This window comes from Dipodomys merriami, unplaced genomic scaffold, assembly GCF_024711535.1.
Source record: "Dipodomys merriami isolate MVZ:Mamm:240054 unplaced genomic scaffold, mDipMer1.0.p SCAF_15, whole genome shotgun sequence".
NCBI lineage: Eukaryota > Metazoa > Chordata > Mammalia > Rodentia > Heteromyidae > Dipodomys > Dipodomys merriami.
The window spans coordinates 29661324-29689211 of NW_027202826.1; the positions used below are offsets into that span (position 1 = coordinate 29661324).

General features: G+C 40.2%; 1 protein-coding gene across 2 annotated transcripts in view; it reads left to right on the top strand.

Annotated features, from left to right (window-relative positions):
* Nucleotides 1–2955: 2955 nt before the first annotated feature.
* Synpo2 (synaptopodin 2) overlaps nucleotides 2956–27888 on the top strand; it is a 146144-nt gene continuing 121211 nt past the window's right edge. Inside the window, exon 1 of one of the 2 annotated variants that reach the window (XM_070022507.1) lies at nucleotides 2956–3352. In XM_070022507.1, coding sequence (XP_069878608.1) covers nucleotides 3248–3352 — 105 coding nt within the window. In that variant the 5' untranslated portion in view covers nucleotides 2956–3247. The remainder of the gene's footprint in view (nucleotides 3353–27888) is intronic. The other variant, XM_070022506.1, reaches the window with a different exon arrangement.

Here is a 27888-nt window from a genome sequence, read left to right on the forward strand (position 1 = left end):
ACAGAAATGGAGGGATAAAGGGTAAACAATTGCATCAGTGGTCCTCACTGGACACTATGTTGAAAATGAGCTATACAACTTGTGGGTGGGGATGAGAGGGAAAAACTGGGAGAGAACACAAGAGAAGGGGTGACATTGTCCCAAAAGAAATTTAAGCATTCCCTGATTTAGGTAACTGTGTATCATCTTTATAATAACAGTAAAAATATTTTTTAAAAAGAATGCAGGAACAAGTTACTTTTTACTTATTTTTGTTTTCTGAGCTCATATTTTATTATATCATCATAGCATAAATTTTTAAAGGAATTGTGGAGAGAGCTGGGCTGCCAGTGGCTCACACTTATAATCCTAGCTAATCAGAAGCCTGAGATCTGAGGATTGAGACTCAAAGCCAGCCTGAGCAGGAAAATCTGTGAGACTCTTATGTCCAATTAGCCACAAAAAGCCCAAAGTGCAGCTGTGGTTCAAGTGGTCCCCTAGCCTTGGGCAAAAAAGCTCAGAAATGATGCCCAGGCCTTGGCTTCAACCCCCAGGACTGGCACCACAAAGAAAGAAAGGAAGGGGAGAGATTGAAAGAGAGAGACACACACACACAGAGAGAGAGAGAGAGAGAGAGAGAGAGAGAGAGAGAGAGAGAGAGAGAGAGAGAGACCGACCGACAGACAGACAGACAGACAGGGACACACAGAGAGAGACACAGAGAGAGACAGAGACAGAGAGAGACAGAGAGATATTAAATTTTATTTTTTGGTCTCAGCAAGGCAAAATTTACTTCTGCAGAATGGTGCACCATCAGCCAGAAATCTGGCAAACGAGCACACAGGGCAGGCAGGCTGCTCTATTTATCCAAAGGCAGAGGCCCTGCCCCTCTGCTCTGATTGGTTGAGTTCAGGTTCACAGTCTGTTCGGGATTGGATAGCTTGAATAGGGTAAACTGTATTTACATAAGGCGATTCTTTGCAATAACAGTTTATAAGTAGCTCAAAATATACCCACACCCTCTGCTGTTTCTTTTTCTTTTTAATTTAAAGCAATGAGTACATTTCTTGTTCAACATTGTTACCCCCTCCCTCGTTTTTCTTCCACTCCCCCCGCCACAGTCCCACTCCCATCCCTCCCCCAGTTGTAAAGTTAATTTCCAACATAGTTTTGTGAGTATCACTGTTGCATTGATTCACCCTTTGTCCTTTGTCTCCATTTCTTGAAAAGAAACCGGTTGAAGAAAGCTTACATTGCAAAAATTTTTTTCTTATCTAAATTTACCTTCCTGAAGAGAACCAAATGCGGAGTGTCTGGCCCTCCTACCTTCCAGAGGTCCAACAATCACTGGGTTCATCTCCCTAGAATAAGTATGCTAGGGATGAAATGCTCATGAGACCAGGTACCATGCCTGGCTTCTGAGGAACAGGGTCTGGACAGGATTAACACAGACAGCCTGTCTGGGCATCACTTTGATCTGGTACCACCTATAATTCCAACTTTTCCAGGCACTGTTATATATTTATTTATTTATTTAGTTAGTTATTTAGTTAGTTAGTTATTTTGCCAGTCCTGGGACTTGAACTCAGGGCCTGGGCACTGTCCCTGAGCTTCTTTTGCACAAGGCTAGTACTCTACCACTTGAGTCACTACACCACTTCTGGCTTTTTCTGCTTATGTAGTACTGAGGAATCGAATCCAGGGCTTCATGCATGCTAGGCAACCATTTTACCACTAAGCCACATTCCCAGCCCCTTTATTTATTTATTTATTTATTTATTTACTTATTTTGTGTGTGTGTGTGTGCAAGCACGCACACGCACGCCAGTGCTGGAGCTTGAACTCAGGGTCTAGGCGATGTCCCATAGTTTTGTAACTCCAGGCTGGCACTCTAGCACTTCATGTACAGCTCTACTTCTGGCTTTTTTTTTTTTTTTAAATTGGGACTAAGAGTCTCTTGTGGATGTTCCTTCCCAGGCTGCCTTGGAACTTTGATCCTCTTATCTCAGTCTCCTGAGTAGCTGGGATTAAAGGCATTAGCCACCATCGCCTGGCCTCAGGTCCTTTATTTAGTATATTTTTACATGGATGAATGTTATGAAAAATAGAACTGTTACGTGGAAATCAAAATGGCCCTTTTGTTTATTTTTGGTAGCTTGTATTCAGATTTGAGATGTTAAAATATTTGGAACTCGTATAAAATGTATTTTCCTATTGGATCACTCAGATTCAGAACATTTGATATCAGAAATTACAAAAATAAGAGACTTGTAGTAACATCATATGCAATTGGCTGACCGTGGGATTCACATTCAGTTTTGAAGATCAGCAGAATAGAATAAAATGAAACACATTTAAATTTAATTTACCCCAAACCTTGCCCAAACCTCCGTCTTTGTCTGTATCTCTATCTGACTTTTGTCTCTGTCTTTTATTCTTTATTCCTCTCCCTTTCTTCAATCTTCCTTTTTCTCTCCCTCTCCTAACCTCCCTCCTCCCTTCTTCTCTAAACACTTATTCTAGTTCTGAGAAGTACTTTTTCAGAGTAGGAACTCTGTGTGTGTGTGTGTGTGTGTGTGTGTTTAATGATTGTGCTCCTTTCCCCCTCCCCCCTTCTCTTATGTGATTAATTCTGCCGGCTGAAGATAGAAAAATAACCATCTCGGATCACTTTCTCTTCCTCTCGGTCTCTTTCATTCATCAATGTGGAAAATCTCCAAATATTTATTGGGGAGAATCGGTCCCCCCAGTCCCGGGCGCGTTCTTGGAGCTCGTATTTTAGGACCTCGCGCGTGGCACCGCGTTGAGAACCTCCCCGTGTCCTCTCCCTATTTATAGACAGATCCGATCCCTCTTTCTTTTCCAGTGCCGGCATTCCAGCTGCAAAAGCCAAAGAAACGGTGCTCGCCCTTCCTTGCCCTGGCCACCACCCCTCCCTCTCCAAGCCCATCTTGACCCAAAATGGGGACTTGGGCTCGGGTGTGACTGCGCTCGCCTTTCCCCCCCCGCGTGGTGGGCTGAGCTAAGTGTGACGCCGGAGTGGGCCGAGTCCCGGACGCGGGGAGTGCCCCCGACGCCCGGCCCCGCGCTGTCTTAGCCGCGCGATTTCACCGCCGCGGAGCGCGCGCTGGGCACTCTCCGTGCGCCCCGGTCCCGCGTGGCTGCCCTGCGTGCCAGCCAGCTCCCCGAGGTGGAGGTGGGGGGTAGGGGGTAGGGCTCAGCCTCCACCGCAGCCAGGCTTCCCGAGACCCCTCCCCGAGGGCGAACCATGGGCACCGGGGATTTTATTTGCATTTCCATGACTGGAGGGGCGCCCTGGGGCTTCCGGCTCCAGGGGGGCAAGGAACAGAAGCAGCCTCTACAAGTTGCTAAGGTAAGGACCAGAAAGAGGGGTGAGCATCGCCTGGAGCTGGGCGGACGGGCCGAACCCCGACCTGCTGCTGGCTTCCCAGATATGCCAATCCATGGATTCATTTGCTTTGAGTGCCAGAGATTGAGTTTATTTAGGATGTGGGTTAGCTGTGCAGAAACATGTTGGGGGGGGGGATGGGATGGGTGGGAGAGGGGGGGGGGGTGACATTTTTTTTTAGCTGAAGAAGGCCCTTTATCATCTTCCATGAGCCCGCCGGACACTGGGAAGTATCTTGCAGGCACTATTAGAATATTCCCTTGAGTTCTTGCTGTGTCACTTTTTTTTTTGGGGGGGGGCACTCCGTTCAGTATAACTTTGATATTTTGAGGCCTCCAATAAAAGTGTTGGTAAGTGACATTGCTTATCCTGCATGCGCGAAAAGGCCAATTTTGGGCAACGACTTTTAAAAGTATGATGAAATGTCATAAAGTCTATTTAAAAGAATGGCCTTTCAAAGAATAATAGCCTTTTAAGGATTTGAAGGGGAAATGAAAAAAGCCAAGCAACTGTCTCCGTTCTGTGTATCACAAGCTCCACGTTAAGTCACAGACACCGGGGCTAGCTCCCTCATGCACTGAACAACTGAAATGTTTTATCATTTCTCTGCTCAGTGCACTATCTATAGGCAGAAGATGACTTGCTGTTTTCTAATTGGCATTCAGCTACAATACATTTTAAAAGATATGCAACTGTGCAAACGGTTACCTGCTTTTAGAATAAATGGGAGCAATGTGTGAAAGACTTTTGGAGGGACAGCATAAGAGATTAACATCCTTTTTTTAAAAAAAAAAAAACTTATATTAGCAATGAATCAGATCTTGATGAAATATGTGGGTCACTGACTTTATAGCTGTTCTTGCTCTTTGGCTTTTACTTAGAAGTAAAAGAAAAGTTTCTCAGGCATCCATTAGAGAACCTTTGATATGTGCTGGTAGAAGCTTGCCACCTAGTGGACATCAAGAATGAAAGGGGATATAGAAAGGGAAAGCAGGGGGTTTGAGCCAGAAAGTTTTGCAGAGATCTTTAGTTCTATCACTAATTTTAGATGAGGGGAAAAAAAGAAAAAGAAAAAAGCCCAAGAGGTCAAGAGACTCGTAGTCTTCTATTTGGAACTGGCAGAGCAATGAAAGGATCAAAAAGGTGGCCTCTCTGGATTTTTTTTTTAAGGACTCCATAGCAAGCCACTTGAGATAAAGTGTGAAAGCCGAATTCATTATTAAGAGAAGTCAGAGACTGAAGCAGATTTAGTTCTGAATCTAGAATAGCAGTTGGTTGGCTGGCTCCAGTTACTGAGATTTGGGTTCTAATTCCAGCTCTGATCTAACTTGCTGCCTGGCTGTAGGCAAATCTCAGATCTTGTCTCAGCTGCTGATGCTAGCTGCTGCTACTCTCTCTCTCTCTCTCTTTCTCTCTCTGTATAGAAGGAAAGAGAGAGGGAAAGAGGGAAAGAGCGAGCAAGCGAGAGGGAGATACAGAGAGAGAAAGAAAGAAAGAAAGAGAAAGAGAGAGAGAGAAAGAAAGAAAGAAAGAAAGAAAGAAAGAAAGAAAGAAAGAAAGAAAGAAAGAAAGAAAGATAGAAAGAAAGAAAGAAAAGAGAACGAATTTTACCCAGGGTGGGAAAGGAGAATATTAGGGAAGAAACTAGAACTGTACATTCTATGAAGTTCAGTCTTGCTCAAGTACTCTACAATTCAAAGACTATACCATTTGGCATCCCTTGCCTGCTAATTGAAATGTGGAAACAGAAGTGGTTTTGCTACAGTGGCTCATTGATAACCAGGCCTGAAGAACAGAGTAGAAGGAGAGTAAATGCATTGCTCCAGACTGTGCAAATATGCTGATTTCAGAGTAGAACCACCTTGTGTGATTCTTTGAAGAACCGAAGCAAATTGCTAGGGAGGTTCCTGTGGAGACATTTCTCTGTTGGTGGCCTCTCTTATTGCCAGGATTTAGAGAGGTTGTTAGGCTGTGTGAGGGTCAAATAATTTAGCCTTGTATCCCCCCTAAACCATCTTGCCTAAAACACCCAGGTAATCTATTTATAGGTCTTAAAAGATTGTTATTAAAGTGTCTAGGTGTTTGCTTTAATTTTCTAGTTTGTCAGAGCTTGGTATATAGCCTAATAGTAGAGTAGATGCTTGGCAAGTGCAATACCTTGGGTTCAATCTTCACTAACCCAATCCCTTACATTATATAATTCTCTAGTTTATTAGATTATAAAGTTATAGGTTTAAAAAAAGCACTAGGAGAGTATCTGAACGTTTACCTCAATTCTTGTGTGTGTATGTGTGTGTGAGTGAGAGAAAGAGAGAGAGAGAGGGAAACAGAAAAAAGAAGGAAAGAGAGAGAAAACAGAATGAAGTATCACTTCGTATTGCTAAAAATTCAATGACTTCTGCTTTAAAAAAAACCAACTCATTAACATCTCATCAAATCTAAGATTATTTTCAAAAACATTGAGCTGGTCACCTTGACTTGGAGGCTGAGATTTGAGGATCATGATTCAAAACCAGCCCGGATGGGAAAATATGTGAGATTCTTATCTCCAATGAACTACCCCCAAAGTTGTAAGTGGAGTTGTGATTCAAGTAGTAGAATATCAGCCTGGAATGGTAAAAGCCTAGGCATAACACCCACTCCCTGAGTTCGAGCTCCAGGACTAGCACACAAAAAGTTGACAACAAAACACTTTTATTGTGTGTCAGTTGTGGAGCTTGAACTCAGGGCCTGGGCACTGTTCTTGAGCCTCTTTGTGCTCAAGGTTAACACTCTACCACTTGAGCCACAGCGCCACTTATGGTTTTTGGGTGGTTAATTGGAGATAAGAATCTCACGTGGACTTCATGTCCAGTTTGGCTTTGAACCGGGATCCTCAGATCTCAGCCTCTTGAGTAGCTAGGATTACAGGCATGAGCCGCCACTTCCCAGCTCCAAAACATTCTTTCAATGGAACTGAGGGAAAATATTATAGGTGCAAGACTGGGGGGGATTTATTTTTAAATAAACTTGAAAAGTATCTGGACTGTAAGATAGTTATTGTGTCTGTTTGAATGGATTAATCATGAAGCTAAATACTATAAAGTTCTTGTAAGAGGAATTGGGAGAATTTGTGAATTAGTTTAACAATTCTAAAGAGTAAACAAGTTCACCCTGATAGTTCCCCTTTAGGGAGTTGTTTGGTTGCCTCAGTGAGAAGATATATAGGTAGGTAGGTAGGTAGGTAAGTAGATAGGTAGATAGGTGGGCAGTTGGAAGGAAAGAAGAGTGGATGGATAGGTAGATGATTGATGATACACAGATGATAAGTAGATTGACACATAGCATACTTGAAGGTTTTAGTTTTTCCGATTTATTTTATAAAAGCAGAATTGGCCAGATTCCCAAAGTCTGAGAAATCCTTTGACATGTGGTTGGCACATTTTTCTTACCTTAAAGTAAAAATCCAGTGTGAGATAGAAATGTTAGATATGTGGCAAAACTGTCATTTGAAGCATTGTGAATGAAAAGAAAAATTGCACTTCTACATTATAAAACAACTGGTGTTTTCTTCTCCATAGGTCTTTAGTTTTGATAATTCCACTGACCTACAACTAACTTCTCCTCTTGCCTTTGAAAATGGTATAGATATCTGGTAAACAATGGATAAGCTTTCCGTATTGTGACTATGGCTTTATGTTTTATCTGATTCAACCTAGGCAATATCTCTTCCTTCATCCTTACACACACACACATACACACACACACACACACACACACACACACACACACACACACACACACACACACACACACACACACACACATTTACCTGGCTTGAATATTACCTTTTTAGGACACAGATAGTTCTCCCCAGCAGAGCTGTTATAATACCGGATTTTTCCCCCCAAAAGTATCTGATTACCTGTTATTATACCTCCTGGAGATAATTTCACCCAGAAAACTTGTATCTGATGTTTACTGTGTACCAGGTATTTTTCCAATCATCTTTTACATAAAATCTGAGGTCATCCTCACTTAAGGTCCTTTTTTTTTTTTTTTTGCTGGTTTTGAGGTTTGAACTAAGGGCCTGGATGCTGCCCTTGGGCTTCTTTGTGCTCAAGGCTAGTACTTCCTGAGCCACAGTACCATTTGCAGCTTTTTCTGTGTAGTTTGTTGGAGATAAGAGCTCACAGACTTTCCTGCCAGGCTGGCTTTGAACTGTGATCCTCATATCTCAGCCTCCTGAGTAGCTACCAGCAGCTGGCTTTAAGGTCCCTTTTTTCTAAGCACAGAAAAATTAGGTGATTTCCTCAAGCCATAGTTAGGACAGTGGAGAAAATCTGGCTCTGATGTTTGTGCTCCAATGACTGCGTATCTCTTTGGAGTCTAGTGTAGTTTGACTAGTCACCTAAATGACAGCTGTCCAAATTGACTGTGATGGAGAGACATTTTTCATTCTTTAAACAAAATCTACTCTTCATATTCTGACATTAAGTGCCTCATCATGTAAATGAAGGTTAAGTCAGAGTATTCAAAACTTTTCAGAATAAATAATTGAAGAAATAAAATAAAAACAGACTAGAAAGTAACATTCTTTTTTTTCTTTTTCTTTTTGTTGGATCCGGTCGTGGGGCCTGAACTCTGGTCCTGGGCGCTGTCCCTTAGCTCTTCAGCTCAAGGCTAATGCTCTACCACTTGAGCCACAGCGCCACTTCCAGCTTTTTTTGTTTTTGCTTATGTGGTGCTGAGGAATCGAACCCAGGGCCTCATGTATACAAGGCAAGTGCTCTACCACTGAGCCACCTTCCCAGCCCCTTATTTTGTTTTCTGAACATAGTATTTCCTTTTTTCTTTTTTAATTTGCTTTACTTTTTACAAGGTTCACCATATCATAGAATGGAAGAAAGTCTATGAGACAAGTGATTTATATCCACAAATAACTCAAAGATTTGAAATACAGAAAGGACAAATAACCTAATAAATAGATGGACAAATGAATTGCCCCGTTCTCCAAAAAAGTATCAATGGTCAATAAACAATGAAAAATGTTAACCTCATTAGACATCAAGAGATGCAAACCTTAAGATTCCGCTCACCCCAATCAGAGAGTTCCTCATCCAGAACACAAATGACAAATGCTGGTGGGCATGTAGAGACAAGGGAAACTTCTTGCACTGTTGGTGGGAATATATCTTGGTTCAGCCACTATGAAAATCTGTGTGAAGAGTTTTCCAATAAGCTAAAAATAGAACTAGCATGTGATCCTGTTTATACTACTTCTGGGAATATACCAGAGGGAACATAATCAAGGTATAATAGAGACATCTGTACATCCATTCAATGCAGCACTATTCCCAATGGCCGAATTATGGGATCGACCTAGGGGTTCGTCAACTGATGAAATGGATAAAAAAAAATGGTATACATAAACAATGAGATTTTACTCATAAATCCTTGTTCCATAAAGAATGAAATTACATTATTTTCAGGAAAATGAATGGCACTAGAGACCACCTTTTGAAATAAACCAGACTCAGACACACAAATGTCACATTTTCATATATTGCCCACATTGTATTTAGTAATGTATTTTAAATTGACAACTAAAATTGTATGCATAAGTCATTACTTACAACATGTTTGGAAGTATGTAAAAATTATGAAATGGCTGTATAGCTGATGTACAGCTGTGTTACTTTATGTAGTTTATATTTTGTGGTGACATCAGAACATTACTCTCTTTGAGTTTTAAAAAAAATATATATCAGCAATTGTTGCCAGGATCTGAAAATTCATGCCTGTAACACTAGCTATTCAAGAGTCTGAGAACTGAAGATCATGGTTCAAAGCTAGCTTGGATAGGAAATTCTGTGAGACTTTTATTTCCAGTTAACTACCAAAATGCCAGATGTGGAACTATGGCTCAAGTGGTAGTGTGTTACTTTGAGCAAAAAAGCTCAGGGATAGCACCTAGGCCTTGAGATTAAACCCCAGGACACACACACACACTCTCTCTCTCTGTCACACACACACACACACACACACACACACACACACACACACACACACACACACTTACTGAACACAGAATTAGATACTAGGAGAGAAGCACTAAGGGTTCAACACCAAGGGACCAGGAATGAACATGTGGATATGACAATTTCTCACATTCTTGTTGCTGTCACAAGAGTCATTATGAAAACAACACATTTTTAAACCAAAGATATAGAAATTGAAAGGACAGTGCTTTCAAGATTAAAAAAAAATGAACACAGCAACAATTCTCTGAGGTTTTCAATACTTACTAATTATGTTGAGTACCTTTTTTTTTACTGTACAACTCATTGAAAAAATTAACATCATTTCCTCTTGTTCTTATGCACAGTTTTAAAGATGTACTCAAACCATGCACTGACTAGAATACAGTTTCTGTTATACCTTCAAAATAAAATAATAAAGGAAAATATATCACCAATAACTACAGTCACCATGTTATACAATAGATCTCATGAGTTAACTGCACCTGTTTATCCATAACTACACATCTAGTAACTAAAGTCTCTCAAATCTCTCCCATATAGCCACTCTGGGCTCTACCAACCACTGATCCTCTGTGTATGATGTAAACTGCTTTAGAGTCCACACGCAAGTGGCATTATGTGGTATTTTTTTTTCTCTCTGGCTTATTGCACTTGACATAATGTTTTCCAACCATATTGTTGCAAGTGGTAGACTCCCCTCTTTTATAGGTTGATACTATTCTATTTTGTGTATTGGTTATGTTTTCTTTATCTACTCACTTCTTGAAAGACACTTTTGATTCCCTGTTATGGCTATTGTAAATATTGTGGCCAGGAATATGGAAGTGTAGATATGCTGATTTTACTTCCTTTGGGTGCGTTTCCAGCAGTGGGATTGTGAAATTATATGAGACTCTGTGTGTGTGTGTGTGTGTGTGTGTGTGTATGCCAGTCCTGCCACTGAACTCAAAGGCCTGGGTGCTGACCTTGAGCTGGTTTTTGTTCAAAGTTAGCACTCTACCACTTGAGCCATTCCGCCACTTCCTGCTTTTTGGTGGTTAATTGGAGATAAGAGTCTCATGAACTTCCCTGCCTGGGCTGACTTGGAACCATGATCTTCAGCTATCAGCCTCCTGAGTAGGTAGGGTTACTGACATAAGAACCAGATGCTGCCTGATAATTCTATTTTTTTTTTTTTGTTCTTTGAAGAACCCCCATGCTGTTTTGTTGAATAGGTAGACTAGTCTCATCATTGCCAATGGAATAGGAAGGGTCTCTTTTCTCTACATTCCCACCAACGGTAGTTACCTTTCATCTTTTTACTTTTATGTGATGCCACTGGGGCTCATGCTGTCAACTGACTATTCCTGCTCAAGGCTGGTGCTCTGCCATTTGAGCCCAATCTCCACTTCCAACTTTTTGGTGGTTAATTGCAGATATGAATCTCTGAGGTTTGTCTGCCTGGGCTTGATCTTCAGATCTCAAATTCCTGAGTAGCTAAGATTACAGGTCTGAGCCACCAGTCCACACCTGTTCATCTTCTTTATAGCAATCATCTTAATTCAGAGGCAGTGATTTTCATTGAGGTTTTGATATTATATAGATATTATATAGATATAGATATTATCTGCCCCTCCCCATTCATGTTGGGCATTTGTAGTCTTCTTTTGAGAAATCTTTATTCACATCTCTTGATCAATTTTCAACTGAGTTGTTTTCTTTGTTTTGAGATTCAGTTTCTCACATGTCTTGAATGTTAATCCCTTGTCAGATGAGGCACTTGCAAATGCTCTTACATTTTGCAGATGATCTCATTCTATGGCAGTGAAGAGTTTGTAATCCCATTTGTCATTTTATTTTGTTTATTTGTTACATGTGTTTTTGAGATCATATCCAGACACCATTGTCATGGAGCTTTCTCCCGGTGTTTCTTCTGGCAGTTCTCCAGTTTCAGGTCTTATAATTAAGTCTAATCTGTCTTGGATTGATTTTTCTATATGATAAGGGCTAACAGTCTAGCTTTATTCTCCTGTGTATGAACATTACAGTCTTGCTAATACTTTATAAGGACGCAATCATTTCCCCCTTGTCTTCTTGGCACCTTTGTCAAAATCCAGCTGGCTGTTGATTTGTGTTTTTTATGTTGCTCTACAGACTAGGATACAGAATGGGTTATTCCTAAAACATTTACTTCTCATCATTCTGGAGATTATAAAGCCCAATATCAAGGCTTGGACATGTGGCGAGGGCTTTTTGACTGTGTCATATCATGATAGAGAATGTCACATACAAGACAGCATAGAGAGCCAAAGGACAAAAGCAAGAGGCTATGCTTGATTTCATTACAAAGTCACTCTGAGATGATTAGCTCATTCTCATGAAAACAGAACAACAACCTAATGACCTCATCAAGGTCCCACCTCACAGTGGGCTCAGAGTGGCAGTTAAGGTTCAAACTAATACTCCCCCACCCCACTTTTTTTTGTGCCAGTCTTAGGGCTTGATCTCATGGACCGGGTGCTGTTCCCGAGCTTTTGTGCTCAAGGCTAGTGCTCTACTACTTGAGCCACAGCGCCACTTCTGCTTTTCTAGTGGTTTATTGGAGATAAGAGTCTCACGGACTTTCCTGGGCTGGCTTTGAACCATAATCCTCAGATCTCAGCCTTCTGAGTAGCTAGGATTACAAGTGTGATCCACTGGCACCTGCACTAGCACTAAGTTTTGAAGAGGACATTCAAGTCATAGCATCTAGAAATGGGTAGCTTTAGTTCTGGGTTGTCTAGCTTATTGTAAGAATGTGCATCTCTTTACAGAACTGAGTCTTAACTTCCTATGGGTCTCCTGATGGAAAAATAGGATCAGGCCCTAATCAATGCCTTTTGTGTTATCTTGTCTAGCATTACAGTCATGGGACCAAACTGTGGCACAGATCTGTGCATGTAGAACGCTTCAGACCTGTGATAGGACATGTAGTCATGACTGGGCTTTATCAGAACTGTGTATAATATTATTCTAGAATGTTTTCGCTTTTTTTCTCTCTCTGTTCTATTCTAGCTCTCTGCTCTCTCTCTGTTCTATTCTAGCTCTCTCTCTGTTCTTACCTCTCTCTTGCTCTTGCTCTTGCTGCTCTTTTCTTGCTCTCTCTGTTCTATTCTAGCTCACTCTCTGTTCTTTTCTTGCTCTCTCTCTTTCCCAGCCACGTGGAGTGCCAACCTTGCCTGGTCCCAGCAGGTCTACCCCTTACCTGAATACCACGTGAGTGCTACTGTTCTTACCCCTCTCTCTGCTCTTTTCTGGCTCTTTTCTCTTTCCTCTCTTCCCAGCTCTCTCTCATTCCCAGGCCTTTCCCAGCCACGTGGAGTGCCAACCTTGCCTGGTCCCAGCTGGTCTACTGAATAAACCTACCCCTTACCTGAAAAAAAAAATATTATTCTAGAATGTTTTCATTCCAGGTAATGAAAACATGGTGCCAGGTCCTGCAACAGTAATACAACTTGCTGTTCAATGTGTGTGTGGGGTACCTTTGGTTTCTTTTAATAGCCATATTAGTGTAGAAACATTAAACTTGATTGTTTTTTCACCTGTTCAGGGATAATGCGCCATATGAAATATGCTAGGGACTTACATGAGTTTGATTGCAGAGAATTCTCTAAATAATGAGAAAAGAATACTACACTTATGTATTTTTCAGTCCAAACTATCATCTAATTATAGAAATGTTCTTTTCACAGCATTTTCTCTGGTCCATCCATTTTGTTTTTAAAAGTTGTTCAAAAGCAATTAGGAGACACATATTTATTGTTTTAAACTACATGTCAGGTGGCCAATGGCTGAGAGCCACTTTTTCATGGTGGAAGAATTGAACAAGATTAGAATATTCCTTGTCTGTTACATAGAACTGTGAACCATCTTGAAGTTCCACAATTCTTTTAAGGATTTGAAGAAATACCTTTGAACTCAGAGGTACAAATTCTAGTATGATATATCAGCGTTTCCAGGTTGTTCTTCATAGTTAAAAGGTTTTAATATTGTTTAAATGTGAGCTTTTATAAAATTAAATAATATATGTCATCCTGCAGCAATTTCCCTCTTCTTTTTTTTTTTTTGTGCCAGTCCTGGGGTTTGAACTTTGGACCTGGGCACTCACTCTCTAAGCTCTTTTGCTCAAGGCTAGCAACTCTACTGCTTGAGCCACAACACCATTTCTGGTTTTCTGATGGTTAACTGGAGATGAGAGTCTCATGGACTTTACTGCCCAGGCTGGCTTTGAACCATCATCCTCAGATCTCAGCCTCCTGAGTAGCTAGGATTACAGGTGTGAGCCTCTGGCACCCAGCAGAATTCTTGTTTTTGACAGTAGGGGGGCAGTAAGGAAGAAAAATTCTCTCCCATAGGAAGCCTGGCCATGTGGTTATATTTCCCATCATGAACCAATTAACATACTGCCCTAAGATTACAATTTGAACTGTGGTTTTCCTATTCATCCATTTCAACTTTTCATAACGAAGCAGCCTACTGAAGGGTCTGTAGAAAACTTGGTTTAGATGAGTGATTACCCTGCCTCTTACAGAGAAGTTTAGTTAAAAATAATATTAAAGTAATATTTCTTCTCTCTTTAAAATGGGCTCTTCAGTGAGAGAAAAAAGAATTTAAAGAGTGTTGAGGAGAATTTGATACGTAGATCCTGTCTATGCTGACCTCAATGTCAGACCCAGAGCAAAGAAAAATATTGTATTTTCTAGTGTTGTTCATTTTGAATTTTCCTTAAAAACAAGGTGACAGTTTTTTTGATATTATTTGGAAACTGACTCACTGAAGATATAAAAGCATTTCAGGACTGCTAAGTTTGAATACATTTTTTCTGAGCCTCAGTTTTCATCATTTGTAGCATATTATATGAGATAAATTTGCTGATGTTTTTGCAAGTGAAAAACTATTGGAATATTACTCATTTGTACAGGTAAGGAATCTGAAATCCAAAGAATCAAATAATAATAATAATAATAATAATAATAATATACTTTGTAAGACTGCAAAGTTTTGTGCATTGAGACTATTCACTCAGGAATCTGGAAGTTAAGAGGTTTTTCAGCATCTTCTCTATTTTATTTTTCTTCTTAGAGGAGAAAACAACTCTCTTATCCCAAGTTTCACATTCTTTAGCCCAAATATAGAAATGAAAAAATAAGAGCACAAATCTAGACAAAATAACTTGTGATGATTATTTCCTGTGGTGCAATTTTTAATTACTTGATTAATTAATTATTTTTTGTGTGTGCGCTGGGACTGGGGCTTGAATGTGAGGCCTGAAACTGTCCCTTACCTGTTGTCATTCAAGGCTGGTGCTGCATCACTTCAGCCCCAGCTCAGAAAGTCTCATGGACTTTCTTTTCAGGGCTGGCTTTGAATTGTTATCCTCAGATCTCGGCCTCCTGATTACCTAGGAGTATAGACGTGAGCCACTGGTGGCTGACACAACTTTTCATTCTTGATAAATATAAACTTTCACAAAGTGTTTCCAGGAGATTGCTTTGTGATATAGTTAAATCCATTTGAGATGATAGACCCTGATATTATGTACAAATCAAATGCATTTCCCCCTTGAAAATAGGGCAGATTTTTATAAATAGTGCATCTACAAAGACTTCCTTGCAGGTTGCTGTTTGTGCTGCCATTTGGAGAGAATGAACTCTTTAACTCATTAGTTTCTCTGCTTCAGTTTCCTCTTTTATGAAGCAGGGATTGTGCCAGCAGGTAATTCTCAAGAGACTTGTTCTTAGTTAGAAATAATATATGTAAATGACTTAATGCACAGAAACCATTCAAGGATTCTTTTTAAAATTACCATGATCATGTTTGTGGTTATCCTAATTTTCTTTAAGTAGATTTTCTGAAGTCAAAGCTTTGAGTCCTGGATGCCATTGGGGGGGCACCTGACCCCTGGGGTCTCCCCCTGGGTGTGTGTGGGGGCGCTTAATGGTTTCAGAATGTTGCTCCTTCAGGCCTAAGAACCCCCATCACCCTTTAATTGGAAACAGCATATGGAGATCATCACGAAGAGAAGAAATCCCTGCAAATGCGTAGGAAATATAAAAGAAAATAAATTGTTCCTGCTAAGTAAATAAGGACCTTGATCTTTGCATAGTCAGGGGACCCGTGCTGCCAAGCTGACTTTTGGCAAAGAGTGGTGAGCATTTCAAGCCTCTCCCTGACCTGGCCTTCCAACTTACAAGATCTGATTGCTATAGAAGGCTGTTTGTTATTTTCCTTGCCCCAAACAAAATGATGATATAGTAAAGTCTTGGGTGTTTTGTTTTGTTTTGTTAACTTTTCAAACAATGGAGAGTTATTGTTATCAGTCAAGATCAAATGAGCATGAAAGATGAACCGTGTAAAGGCCGAGCATGGAAACTGGACATTTTCCCTGGGGCCACACGCGGCGTGACTTCTCTTAGATGGGATCGAGTCCATATCGCATTACGTTTATTGACTGCTGAAGGATGTCCAGACGCAGTGATCCATTTCAGGTTTCTCCTCCTCGGGCTGCCTGCCTTCCAGATGTGGGAAGGGAAATGGGAACGATTTCATCCTCAGGCAGAGATGGCAGGCAGGGAGAGGAAGTTCAGCACCCAGCCGCCCACCACCCCCATTCCCTCACCCCACCCCAGGCCACCGTTTCCAATGGCTTCTTGTCGCCTAGGTTCCCTGAACCCCATCAGCTTCCCACAGGGGCTGAGCACAGACACAAGTTCAATGAAGGATGACGCCCTTATGACATTCATTCCCTTATATTCCTCATCACGTCCCGCTCAGGTAAATCAAAACAAGTCAAATGTCACCTTACTTGCAGAGGAGAGAGAGAGAGAGATGGAGAGAGAGAGAGACAGAGACACAGAGAGACAGAGACACAGAGACAGAGAGAGAGGGAAGGAGGGAGGAAGGGAGGGAGGGAGGATGCTCTTGAATGACAGTATGACAGAGAGAAAGAGAGAGACACAAAGAGAGAGTGCTCTTGAATGACAGTGTGAAAAACAGAGAGAGAGAGACAGACAGAGACAGAGATACAGACATACAGAAAGACAGGCAGACAGAGGGACAGCGAGACAGAAAGGAGAAAATAGGAAGCCCTGCATTGTCTCACCTGATTTCATGGAAGGAAGCCATCTTCTAGAGGTTTTGACTCAAGGCTGGGAGGATCTAGGATGGTAAATGAGGTCCCCTTTACAGATGTTGTGTGGTTTTCCTGGGGTGTATTTTCCCAATCAAGCCCTTTACCCAATGAACCGCCTTTGGAGCCACGTGTGGCAGCCCATGCTTGAGTCCCCAGCGCTCAGGGCAACAGTAAGGATTGTGAGGTTAAGGCCAGCTGGGGATATTAAGAAAAAAATGACACTGTCGCAAAAAGAAATAAATAAGCAAATAAGTAAAAATAAATAAATAAAAAGGAGGAACTCATTTTAAGGTTTCTGAGGCTCTTTCTTTTCTTTTTTTTTTTTTTTTGGGTCCGGTTGTGGGGCCTGAACTCTGGGCCTGTGCGCTGTCCCTCAGCTCTTCAGCTCAAGGCTAGCACTCTACCACTTGAGCCATAGCGCCACTTCCGGCTTTTTCCTTTTTTTTGCTTATGTGGTGCTGGGGAATCGAACCCAGGGCGTCAGGCATGCAAGGCAAGCGCTCTACCACTGAGCCACCTTCCCAGCCCTGAGGCTCTTTCTTTATCTCACTTCCTGGAGCAGTTTGCTTAGGGAAGGGGTGGGGGGGTGGGGAAGTGGGCTTGTTTTTGTTTTCTTCTGAACATACTGCATCCATTCTTTCCTTAAGTCTTTGCGACTTTGCCCATGCATCGTTCTGAAATGGAATATTCCTCTTTTGACTTTCCCACAAAATAGATGTACCATAAAAGCTTTACTCTGTGTGTGTGTGTGTGTGTGTGTGTGTGTGTGTGTGTGTGTGTGTGTGTGTGTGGTCATGCATGTGCGTGTGCACGTGCCAGTCTCAGGAACTCATGGCTCACATGCTGTCCCAGAGAGTTTTTTGTTTGGTTGTTTAGCTCAAGGTGGTGCTCTACCACTTGAGACAACTTTACTTCTGGATTTTTGGGGGTTCATTGGAAGGAAGAGTCTCATAGACTCCTGCCGGGGCTGTCTTTGAACCAGGATCCTTAGATCTGAGCCTCCTGAGTAGCTAGGATTGCAGGTGTGAGCCACTGGTGCCTCAGTGATTAGCAATGATCCTTATATTTAATTCAGTGAGTCATAGCTGAAACCCATTGAAAGACAAGCACACATTTGGGGCAGGGGAGAGTTCACAAACTTCATCTGATCCTTTGAGGGTGAGAACACAAGTGGATACTTGTATTCTGCTCTGAGGGCAAATGGGGCTGAGTGTGATGGCGCCAGCAGTCTTAATTCCACTTTGGGCTTTTTTGGGTGGTTAATTGGACTTAAAAGTCTCATGGAATTTCCTACTCTGGCTGGCTTTGACATTTGATCCTCAGATCTCAGCTTCCTGAGTAAGTTAGGGTTACAGGTGTGATCACCAGCACCTGGTTATTGTGTGCTTTATAAGCTTAATGCTGAAGTGGCACCTACTAAAATTTCTGATTTTTCTGAGGCTTCATCCTATGCTTTTTTTTTTGTGGTGAGACAAGGTTTTACTATGTCCAGGCTGGCCTTGAACTTACAATCCTCTGTCCTCTGTCCTCTAAGTGCTAGAATAACAGACAGGCTACCTGGGCACTCTTATTTTTGTTGTTGTTGTTGTTTTTGTAATGTAATGGGAATTGTATTTAAAAGGTAGAATTATGGCACATGTTCTCCATATATATTTGTTCTTTTTAAAAATTTGATCTCATGTAGTAACATGACACAAATCCAAGAGGCTCAGGGAGGCCGCTGGTTGAGCTGAGACTCTGGAGACCAAATTGGTCCGATTTGACTTTGTGTTGTTACCTTATCTACATCACTGAAAATAACCGGCTTTCAACTGCTCTATTTATAAAATGAAAGATTTACAGTACATGGTTTTAAGGTTCATTTTTGGCTAGAGTCTATTTTAAGTCAAGAAGCTAATAGGTAAAAGAAAATGCCCATGTATGGTCTTATCATTTCTCTGTTAATTTGAGAAAAAAATATGAAGGAATATTTTCTGAGTATGGCGGCTCACTCCTGTAGTTCCAGCTACTAGGGAGATACACATTGGGAAGATTACAGCTTGAAGCCAGTCTGGGTAAAAAGATAGTTGGATCTCATCTCAACAAAAAAGCTGGCGTTGGTAGCACAAGCCTGTAATCTAGTTGCAAGGGATAAGTACAAGACTCCTCAGTCCAGACCAACCAGAGCAATACACAAACATAATAAAGCAAAACGCTACTTGAAGAAATAACTAAAGCCAAAGGGTGGGGGTGTAGCTCAAGTGGTAAGGCACCTGCTCAGTGAGCACGGGACCCCAAGTTCACACCCCAGTACTGCCAAGATTTTAAAAGAAGAAAGAAAATAAACTTCTTGAAAATGTAATTTTGATTAAGTTTGATTTGCTTTTCCTCAACTTACCATTTCCGGGCATAGGTATTTGAAAATAAAATACTCATGTGTTACTGATTAATGTCTACTACCCCTAGATTCTCCTTTCTTCATGCTTAACGTGGTTTGGTGTAGCAAATCCAGCATTTTCTGATGCTTCTTGTTTGTTTGTTTTTTCAATTAAATGCGTGATTCTTTTCCTTTCCTTATTAATTTTCTAAATAATGAGTTAGTTCCTTGGCATGGACAAATATAATGTGTGTGTGTGTGTGTGTGTGTGTGTGTGTGTGTGTGTGTGTGTGTGTGTGTTATCATTTACAACAACTGGAAATGTGGCACAAGTGGTAGAGCTCTGGTCTTGAGTGAAAAAGTCATGTGATAGACTAGCACACACACACACACACACACACACACACACACACACACACTGCAAATCATTTACAATCTATGGATTGAAATTTTATTGCTTTTTAAAAATAAATCTAATTTCTTTACTCAGACTCTTGATCTAAGAAGATGCATAAGCTTAGTTTCTCTTCCCCTTACAGAAATCACTGAGAGATGATGGATTCAGATTATCTTCGAGAGGGAAATCACTCATTTCCTTCATGAAAACAAACACAATCCTCTGACCGACCTGTTTACTTCTATGAAGCACTGTACTTTGCTAGGAGAAGGAAAAGAAGGAATGTGTTTGATATTACTATTTCTTAAAGCCCTTTAAAATTTACTTACAGGGTTTTTAAGCTGGGTGATGATGGCTCACATCTGTAATCCTAGATATTCATGACCCAGAAGATCATGGTTCAAAGCCAGATGAAGAGCTCTATCTCCATTTAACCAGTGAAAAGCAGGGCTGCAGGCATAGCTCAAGTGGTAGCACGCCAACAGAACAAACAAGCTGAGCAGCAAAGCAAAACAAACCATTCTGAAAAAATTAAATTCTAACATCTATGTTTTGAGATACATGTGAATATATGCTATATACATGACAAGACTATGAACAACAAACAGTATTATTCTAAATGTCATTGTAAGATTGTTTTCCTACAGAGTCAACTTCTGGGAAAGGCTGCATTTTAGAAAATACAGCATTGAAATCTGGGTCTTATAACTAATATTTTTTTCATTAAATTTGAAAAGTGTTGTAAACCCTGTATTTGATTTTCAAAATAGTTTGTATAATTTGGCTTTAATATTATTTAAAGATCCCTTACCTATTTGGTCTTTTTCATAGCTGGTTTTGTTGTTGTTGTTTTTGTTTTGGTCCTGGGACTTGAACTCAGGGCCTGAGCTCTGTCTTTGAGTTTTTTTGCTCAAGACACTTGAGTTCCACTTCCAGATTTTTGCTGGTTAATTAGAGATAATTTCATGAGCTTTTCCTGCCCAGGCTAGCTTTGAATTGAGATCCTCAGATCTCAGTCTCCTGAGTAGCTAGGATTATAGGCGTGAGCCACCAGCACCTGACTCTATCTTCAGAAAACAAAAGGATCAAATATAAGCCTGAAATAATGTCCAAAAGAGAAGCACGGAACTGGAGAGTTCTATCTGAAAAGCATTCAATACCCTCATTCTTCATGGGGAAAATTGCTTAGAAATTACTTAATTGGAGTGTGTGTGTGTGTGTGTGTGTATGTGCGTGCGTGTGGTGAAATATTGGAAAGATGTGGAGTTAGAGGCCAGCATCTTCTGCTATGGTGGGACAGGCAGAGAAAACTGGTGTACTGATCTCCAACATAATAATTTAAAAAAAACATAATTTGGACTTAGTGGCTTCAGAGAATTTTAACAAATTACCTTAAGCATTTCAGGAAAAAGATGATGTGAATATTTAGCATGTGGATGAATGAACAAATATGTATGTTGAGGTTTGTATGATAATCAAACCCAGACATCCACTTTAAGGAACAGAGCACCAGAATAAATCTTTTTTCTTATAAAGCTATTGATTTTTTTAAAAAAATTTATTTATTTTTTATTGTGAAAATACTGTACAGAGGGGTTACAATTAGATGGGTAAGATAATGAGTACATTTCTTATCAAGCATTGTGGCCTCCTCCTTTGTTTCCCCTTCCCATCCCTTCCCAGCCTCCCCCTGCCCCTCCACCCAATCCTCCCCCCTCCCACCAAAGTTGTAAAGTTCGTTTTCGACATGACAACTTGTACTTCTCATTGTTGCAACGGGTCCACCTGTATCCTTATTTAAATGACTTGTTTTTCCCCTTCCCCTCCACAAATTATACCCACATCAAATGCAGTGAAAGCAGGGGTTATTCTGTAGGGGAGGGACATACAAAGCAACAAAAAAATAATCTTATAAATGCATTAGAAACAAATGCATGAAAGAAAAAAAAACATTTGAATACATATCTTAAGGTTCATTTTCCTAACATCACCTTATCTGACCTTTTCTGCTTGACTCATATATATACTAGATATTGCAAATAAGGGAAACCATTGGACCTATGTTTCTTTGGGCTTGGTTTACTTCACTTAATATAATTTTTTCCAAATCTTTCCATTTCCTAACAAATGGGGCAATGTCATTCTGTCTAATGGAGGCATAGAATTCCATTGTGTATATATACCACATTTTCTTGATCCATTCATCTACTGAGGGGCATCTGGGTTGGTTCCATATCTTAAGCTATTGATTTTTTAAAATATCCTTTTAATTTTAGTTCAAATCCCATTGTCATGAATTCTTTCCACAATAAAATATAAGTACTATCAGAAACTGGTGGCTCATACCTGTAATCCTATGAACTCAGGAGGCTGAGATCTGAGGATCACAGTTCAAAGCCAGCCCCAGCAGAAAAGTTCATGAGACTCTTAACTCCAACTAATCAGTAAAAAGCTGGAGGTAGAGATGTGACTCAAGTGGTAGAGCATCAGCCTTCAGTGAAAAAGCTAAAGGAGAGAGACTCTGGCACTGAGTTCAAAACCCAGTACTAGTGTGCATACACATACATATATGTACCCGTTTGTATACATGCATGTGTATATGCATGCATGTATATACACATATAGGTGCATATGTGCACATAAGTATATATACGATGCACCGGTATGTATATATATATAAGAACTGAAAATACAGAAAAAAGCACACACATTCACCTTTATGTGTATGTGTGCGTGCTTTTTTCTATATTTTTCAATGCTTATGTATTTGGTGCTTGATCATATAATGTCATTTTATTCCATGTTTTTCATAAATATAGTTTCCCCTCCCAAATATAGTAAGTTTTTTTTAAGGTCAGAGAGCTTTTTGTTGTTGTTGTTGTTGTTTGTTCTAGTCACCAGAGATTGAACTCAAAATCTTAACCTCATTTGGTTCTCTTGCTCAAGCTTGGTACTCTGTCACTGAAGCCATACCTCCAGCTCTTAGAGAATAGTTTATATATTTCATTTAATTGGTCAAAAAGAACCTCAGTAAATATGAAGAGATCTATCCTCGTTTTGTCTCATTTATTCTCTGGCCCTTAGATCTTTTATTATTTGGTGCTACCAGCCGACTTGTTGTATGAGAAAGGATGGAGAAGCAAATCCTGAGGCTAGAGATGTAGTCAGTGGTAAAGTGCTTGCCTACCTAGCATGCACAAGATCCTGGGTTCAATCCTCAGTATGCTCATCCACTAAAAACAAAACATATAATCAGAGAGAGAATGCAATTTAAAGTGCACATATCTTTGAATCACTTGTGATATCAGATGATTGGATGTGTACACTGATCAAGGATAATGGGAAAACTACCTGAGTTCTAGCTACGTGAACTGCCCTCCTTATCTGTTACAATGGATCAGTTACAAAGCACTTTTTCTTCTTATAAACTCAAGATGTTTGCCTGAGGTTGACTCAGCCTTTGTTTCTCCTCCACACTATATGTTTTCTTATGGAATCTCTCCACCTTCAAGACAGCTGGAATGGAAGTAGCAGCTGTTTCTTTACTGGTGTCTGATCCTTTCCTTCTTCCTTGTATTGTTTTATATCTTGGTACTTGTATAAAGTTTCTTGGAATGTTCCTGTGATAATGCTCAACATTCCCCACTTTAAACTGCACGTGAATCATAGACAGGCCTGCTGCTCACACATTGTGAAGAATTAAGAGATACAACACTTAGATGCTCTTTAGATTATTCATTCTAGGTACTGAAACAAGATATGAACAAAACATTACTTTGTGTGCACATCCCACTTTTATCCAGGGACTTCCCCACCCCATCCTTCTGCAATAGTTCCAAATACAATGACTGCACAGACTTAGTCAATAAAGAAATTACCCCTGGGGCTCAGGCATGAAATAACAGGTTAAGCCAATTGGCAGGATTAAATCTAGGTGCAAAAGAAGATGGGTTCCAGGATGGCAACAATTGAAAACTATGGAAACCATGAATGAGATCATAAAAATTATGAGTTTAAGACATCTTAGTGCTGTAATACTTGAGTTATGGCCCCCAGCTTTTTTGTTTCTTGTTTTTTGGTGGGGGGTGGGGGGGGAAAAGGGTGGTGATCCTGGGGCTTGAGTTTAGGATCTAGGCACTGATACACTGACCTTGTTGTTTTGTTTTGTTTTTTCCTCAAAGCTAGCCACAGATCCACTTCTGGATTTTTTTTTGTAATTTATTGGAGACAAAAGTCTCATGGACTGTCCAGGCTGGCAGGATATGGACAGCAATCAAAAGAAGGGACATTGGAGACTTCATTTTAGATGACAAAGGAATTGATGTTGCATTTGTTGAATGGTTTTATAAGATGAGGACTGGTATGGGGGGAAAATAATATGATTTTAAGCTGGGTGCCAGTGGCTCACACCTATAATTCTAGCAAATCAGGAGGCTGAGATCTGAGGATTCTGGTTCAAATCCAAACCAAGTAGGGAAAAAGCCAGGAAAGAAAAGAAAAGAAACACGATTTTAAATAAAGTCAAATGTAATTTATCTTTGGACCATAGGGGAGGAGCTGTTTGGTAGAGAGATATGAGTATCACTCTGTGCTTGCCTTGTATGCATGAGGCCCTGGGCTTGATTCCTCAGCACCACATAAGCAGAAAAAGCTGGAAGTGGCATTGTGGTTCAAGTGGTAGAGCGCTAGCCTTTTGCTGAAGAGCTGAGGGACAGCGCCCAGGCCCAGAGTTCAGGCCTCACACATGCACACACACACACACACACACACACACACACACACACACACACAAACACACACACACAAGATTATCATTCTGTGCTCAAAAGAGTATCTTCCAAATTTTGGACCATATACATTTCTTTTTGTACTCGTATACTGGGGCTTGAACTTCAGCTTGGGTGCACTCCTTTAGCTTTTTTGTTCAAAACTGGAGCTCTACCACTTGAACTACAGCTCCATTTCCTACCTTTTGGTTGTTGATTGGAGATAAGAGTCTTGCAAACTTTTCTGCCTGGGCTGACTTTGAATTCGATCCCCATATCTCAGCCTCTTGACTGGCTAGGATTATAGTGTTAGCAACTGACGCCTGACCACGTACAATTTTTATAATAAGCTTTTAAGCTTCTTTACAAAATGTCATTTAAAAATTCTATAGCATTTCTACCATTTTCAGAAAAAAATGTTTTTCATAATTACCATGGAGTAATTTTATTTTAAAAAATACAAAAAATATAATTGGGCACTAGTGATGATCATGCCTATAATCCTAACTACTTGAGAGGCTGAGATTTGAGGATTAGAGTTTGAGGCCAGTCTGGGCTGGCCGGGAGACTCTTATCTCTAATAAACTCTAAAAGACTCTTATCTCTAGTAAATTACCAAAAAAGCTATATATGGAGCTGTGGCTCAAATGGTAGAATGCTACCTTTGAGCAAAAAACTCAAGGACAGTGCATAGGCCCTGAGTTCAGGTCCCAAGATACACACACACACACACACACACACACACACACACACACACACACACACACACACACACACATGAGGCAAGAGTACAAAACCAATCATTCAGATTCAGAGACTGTAACTATTGAAATTCCCTAACTGAAGCATGATACAAGAGTTTTGCAACTTAGTAGATGAGAAGGTGTTTTAATATTTTACTTCTTCAGATGTGGGTTTGCTGCTGAGATCAGTAAAACAATTTAGTGACACTGAAACCCATGCTTTAGAGAATGGACACATATGTGCATGTCTGTGTGTCCACTTTTACATATGATTTTCAGGCAGTGGCACTAATAAACTATGTCAAGCTGTCGGAGTGATTTCGTGTTTCTAGACAGGCACTGTGTCACTGTGCTGCCATCATAATGAATCCCTTCTCTACTCCATGCAGAGGCACTGACATAAATGATTAGTGATAGAAATACGAGAGTCTAAGGAGAATAAACAGTTAAAAAATATTAGGAAAAGAGCTAACTATCCAGCTACTACATACTACACTTTTACATTCTGTCACTTTTGCAACTTGGGAGGATGAGAAGAGTTCTTGGTATACAGGAATGATATCATGTCATTTGGAAGGAAATGGATGGACCTGAAAAACATATGGAGTGAAATCAGGCGCGGAGAGACAAAGGATGCATGTTTCTTCTCATATGTGGAAGTTAAATCTAAAGCATAGATGTATATAAAAATAAAATAGGGTTGTATGCATATGCATGTAATCTCACTGCTTTAAGTATGGTCTAGGTAGGTACGAGATTCCATGGCGTAAACCTTTTGGACATTTAGCAGACAGTTTAACGAAATCAGCACCAGGAAGCTGATTCACATCTTCACGTGGGCGTGGGAGATGGATGAATGGAGAGACGAAGGGTGGTGAATAGAGTCATGATATCAACTCATATCTGTGAAAATGGAACCAGGAAACTTGGGGAGACGGGTGGGGCTGGGAGAAATAGGAGGGAAGGATGATGGCACTGATCAAGACGCAAGGTGGTGATACATGGACATGTTAAATGGAAACCCCTTTTTACAACTGTACAAAGGAAATAATAATGATGACAATGCTAATAATAATAATAATAATCATTATTATTATTATTATAGTAAAGTTGGGTGCTAGTAGCTCACACCTGGACTCCTAGCTACTCAGGAGGCTGAGATTTGAGGATCATGGTTCAAAGCCAACCCAGGCAGGAAAGTCCATGAGACTTTTATGACTACTAAAGTACTCAAGAAACTGAAAGTGGAATTGTGGCTCAAGTGGTAGAGTGCTAGCCTTGAGCAAATAAGACCATGCCTGGAGTTCAAGCCCCAGGACCAGCAGAGAGTGAGAGAGAGAGAGAGAGAGAGAGAGAGAGAGAGAGAGAGAGAGAGAGAGAGAGAGAGAGAGAGAGAGAGAGAGAGAGAGAGAGAGAAGAAGGAGGAGGAGGAGGAGGAGGAGGAGGAGGAGGAGGAGGAGGAGAAGAAAGAAAGAAAGAAAGAAAGAAAGAAAGAAAGAAAGAAAGAAAGAAAGAAAGAAAGAAAGAAAGAAAGAAAGAAATTTAAAAGCTGAGAGCAACGGTTTTCCAATGAAATTGAAGTGGGGAGGGAATTCATTGACAGGACTCCTGCGTGATCTGTCTTCAGCCATCTTTCTCATTCAGCTTCTTCTCAGGTTCTTTGCTGTACAACTTCCATGTTATGACATTTTCCTAGAAGTTGAATGCTTTAACTTTTGAAAGTAAATTCCTTCAAACAAAGCAATTTAACTCCATCCTATCATTCCCAAACTACACCCAGATGTTTTTGCAAGGAAAAAAAATGTCCTTTCATGGTTAACCTTTCACTCATGCCCAGGTGCATTTATTTCTATCCTTTGTTTATAGAGGATGGAAACATAAGACAGGGAAGGCTTTTAAGCAGACCTATAGCTGCGCTTAGCTGAGTGATTCACCTACAATATCATGCATTTTATCCATTATTTTATAACTTTCTGTTCTTTGGCGGTTGAGACTGTGTTCTGATACAAATAGAAAGAGGCTTATCACTAGAAATAGGTTTCATTTCCTTAAAAGGTTAGAGTTGTTGGTTTTTTTCCTTTTCCATAGCTGCTCTAGAGAATTGGCTACATCTCTCTCTTTTTTTTTTTTTTTTGGCTTTATGAGATTTATTTGTCTCTATTGGCTACATCTCTTGTGACTTATTTGCAGACTAGCTCTACAGTGTATAAGGTTCAGATCACATTATATAGAAATGGAATGAAATTAGACCCTGTAGAAAAAAAGAGGGATTTTTAAAAAGAAATTTTAGGGATTACATTTTCTTCAATCAATTTGTGTTTAGATAAAATAAAGTATTCCTGTTGTTTCTTTTTTTATTGTGAAAATACTGTACAGAGGGGTTACAATTACATGGGCAAGATAATGAGTACATTTCTTATCAAGCATTGTAGCCTCCTCCTTTGTTTCCCCTTCCTATCCCTTCCCATATTCCCCCTACCCGCCCCCCCCAAGTCTCCTCCCCCCCACCAAAGTTGCAAAGTTCGTTTTCGAAATAACGATTTGTATTCCTTTTGTTTCTTAAAAACAAATGAATCCAAACATTAGAATTTACATCCAATTTTGTTATACCTATCATTTTTGTAATTGCAACTCAAAATCTATTATGATATCAGCTCTTATTGAGTGTGTGTGTGTGTGTGTGTGTGTGTGTGTGTGTGTGTTTGTGCATGCACACACACTGGCACCAGAGCTTGAATAAAGGGCCTCACACTTTCACTTGGCTTTTTTCACCTCTCAAGACTGGCAGTCTATCTCTTGAGCCACAGCGTTACTTCTGGCTTTTTGTTGGTTAATTGGAAATAAGTCTCACAGACTTTTCTGTCCAGGTTGACCTTGAAGCATGATCCTCAGATCATAGCCTCCTGAGTAGCTGGGATTATAGATGTGAGTCACCAGTATCCAGTGGGTATATTAAAAGTAATGCACTTACTGCTTTAGATTACAAATCTGTCAACTTACATATGAAAAATGATATTATACCAATCAGACTGCCCAGACTAACATGAACATATATATTGAAAATT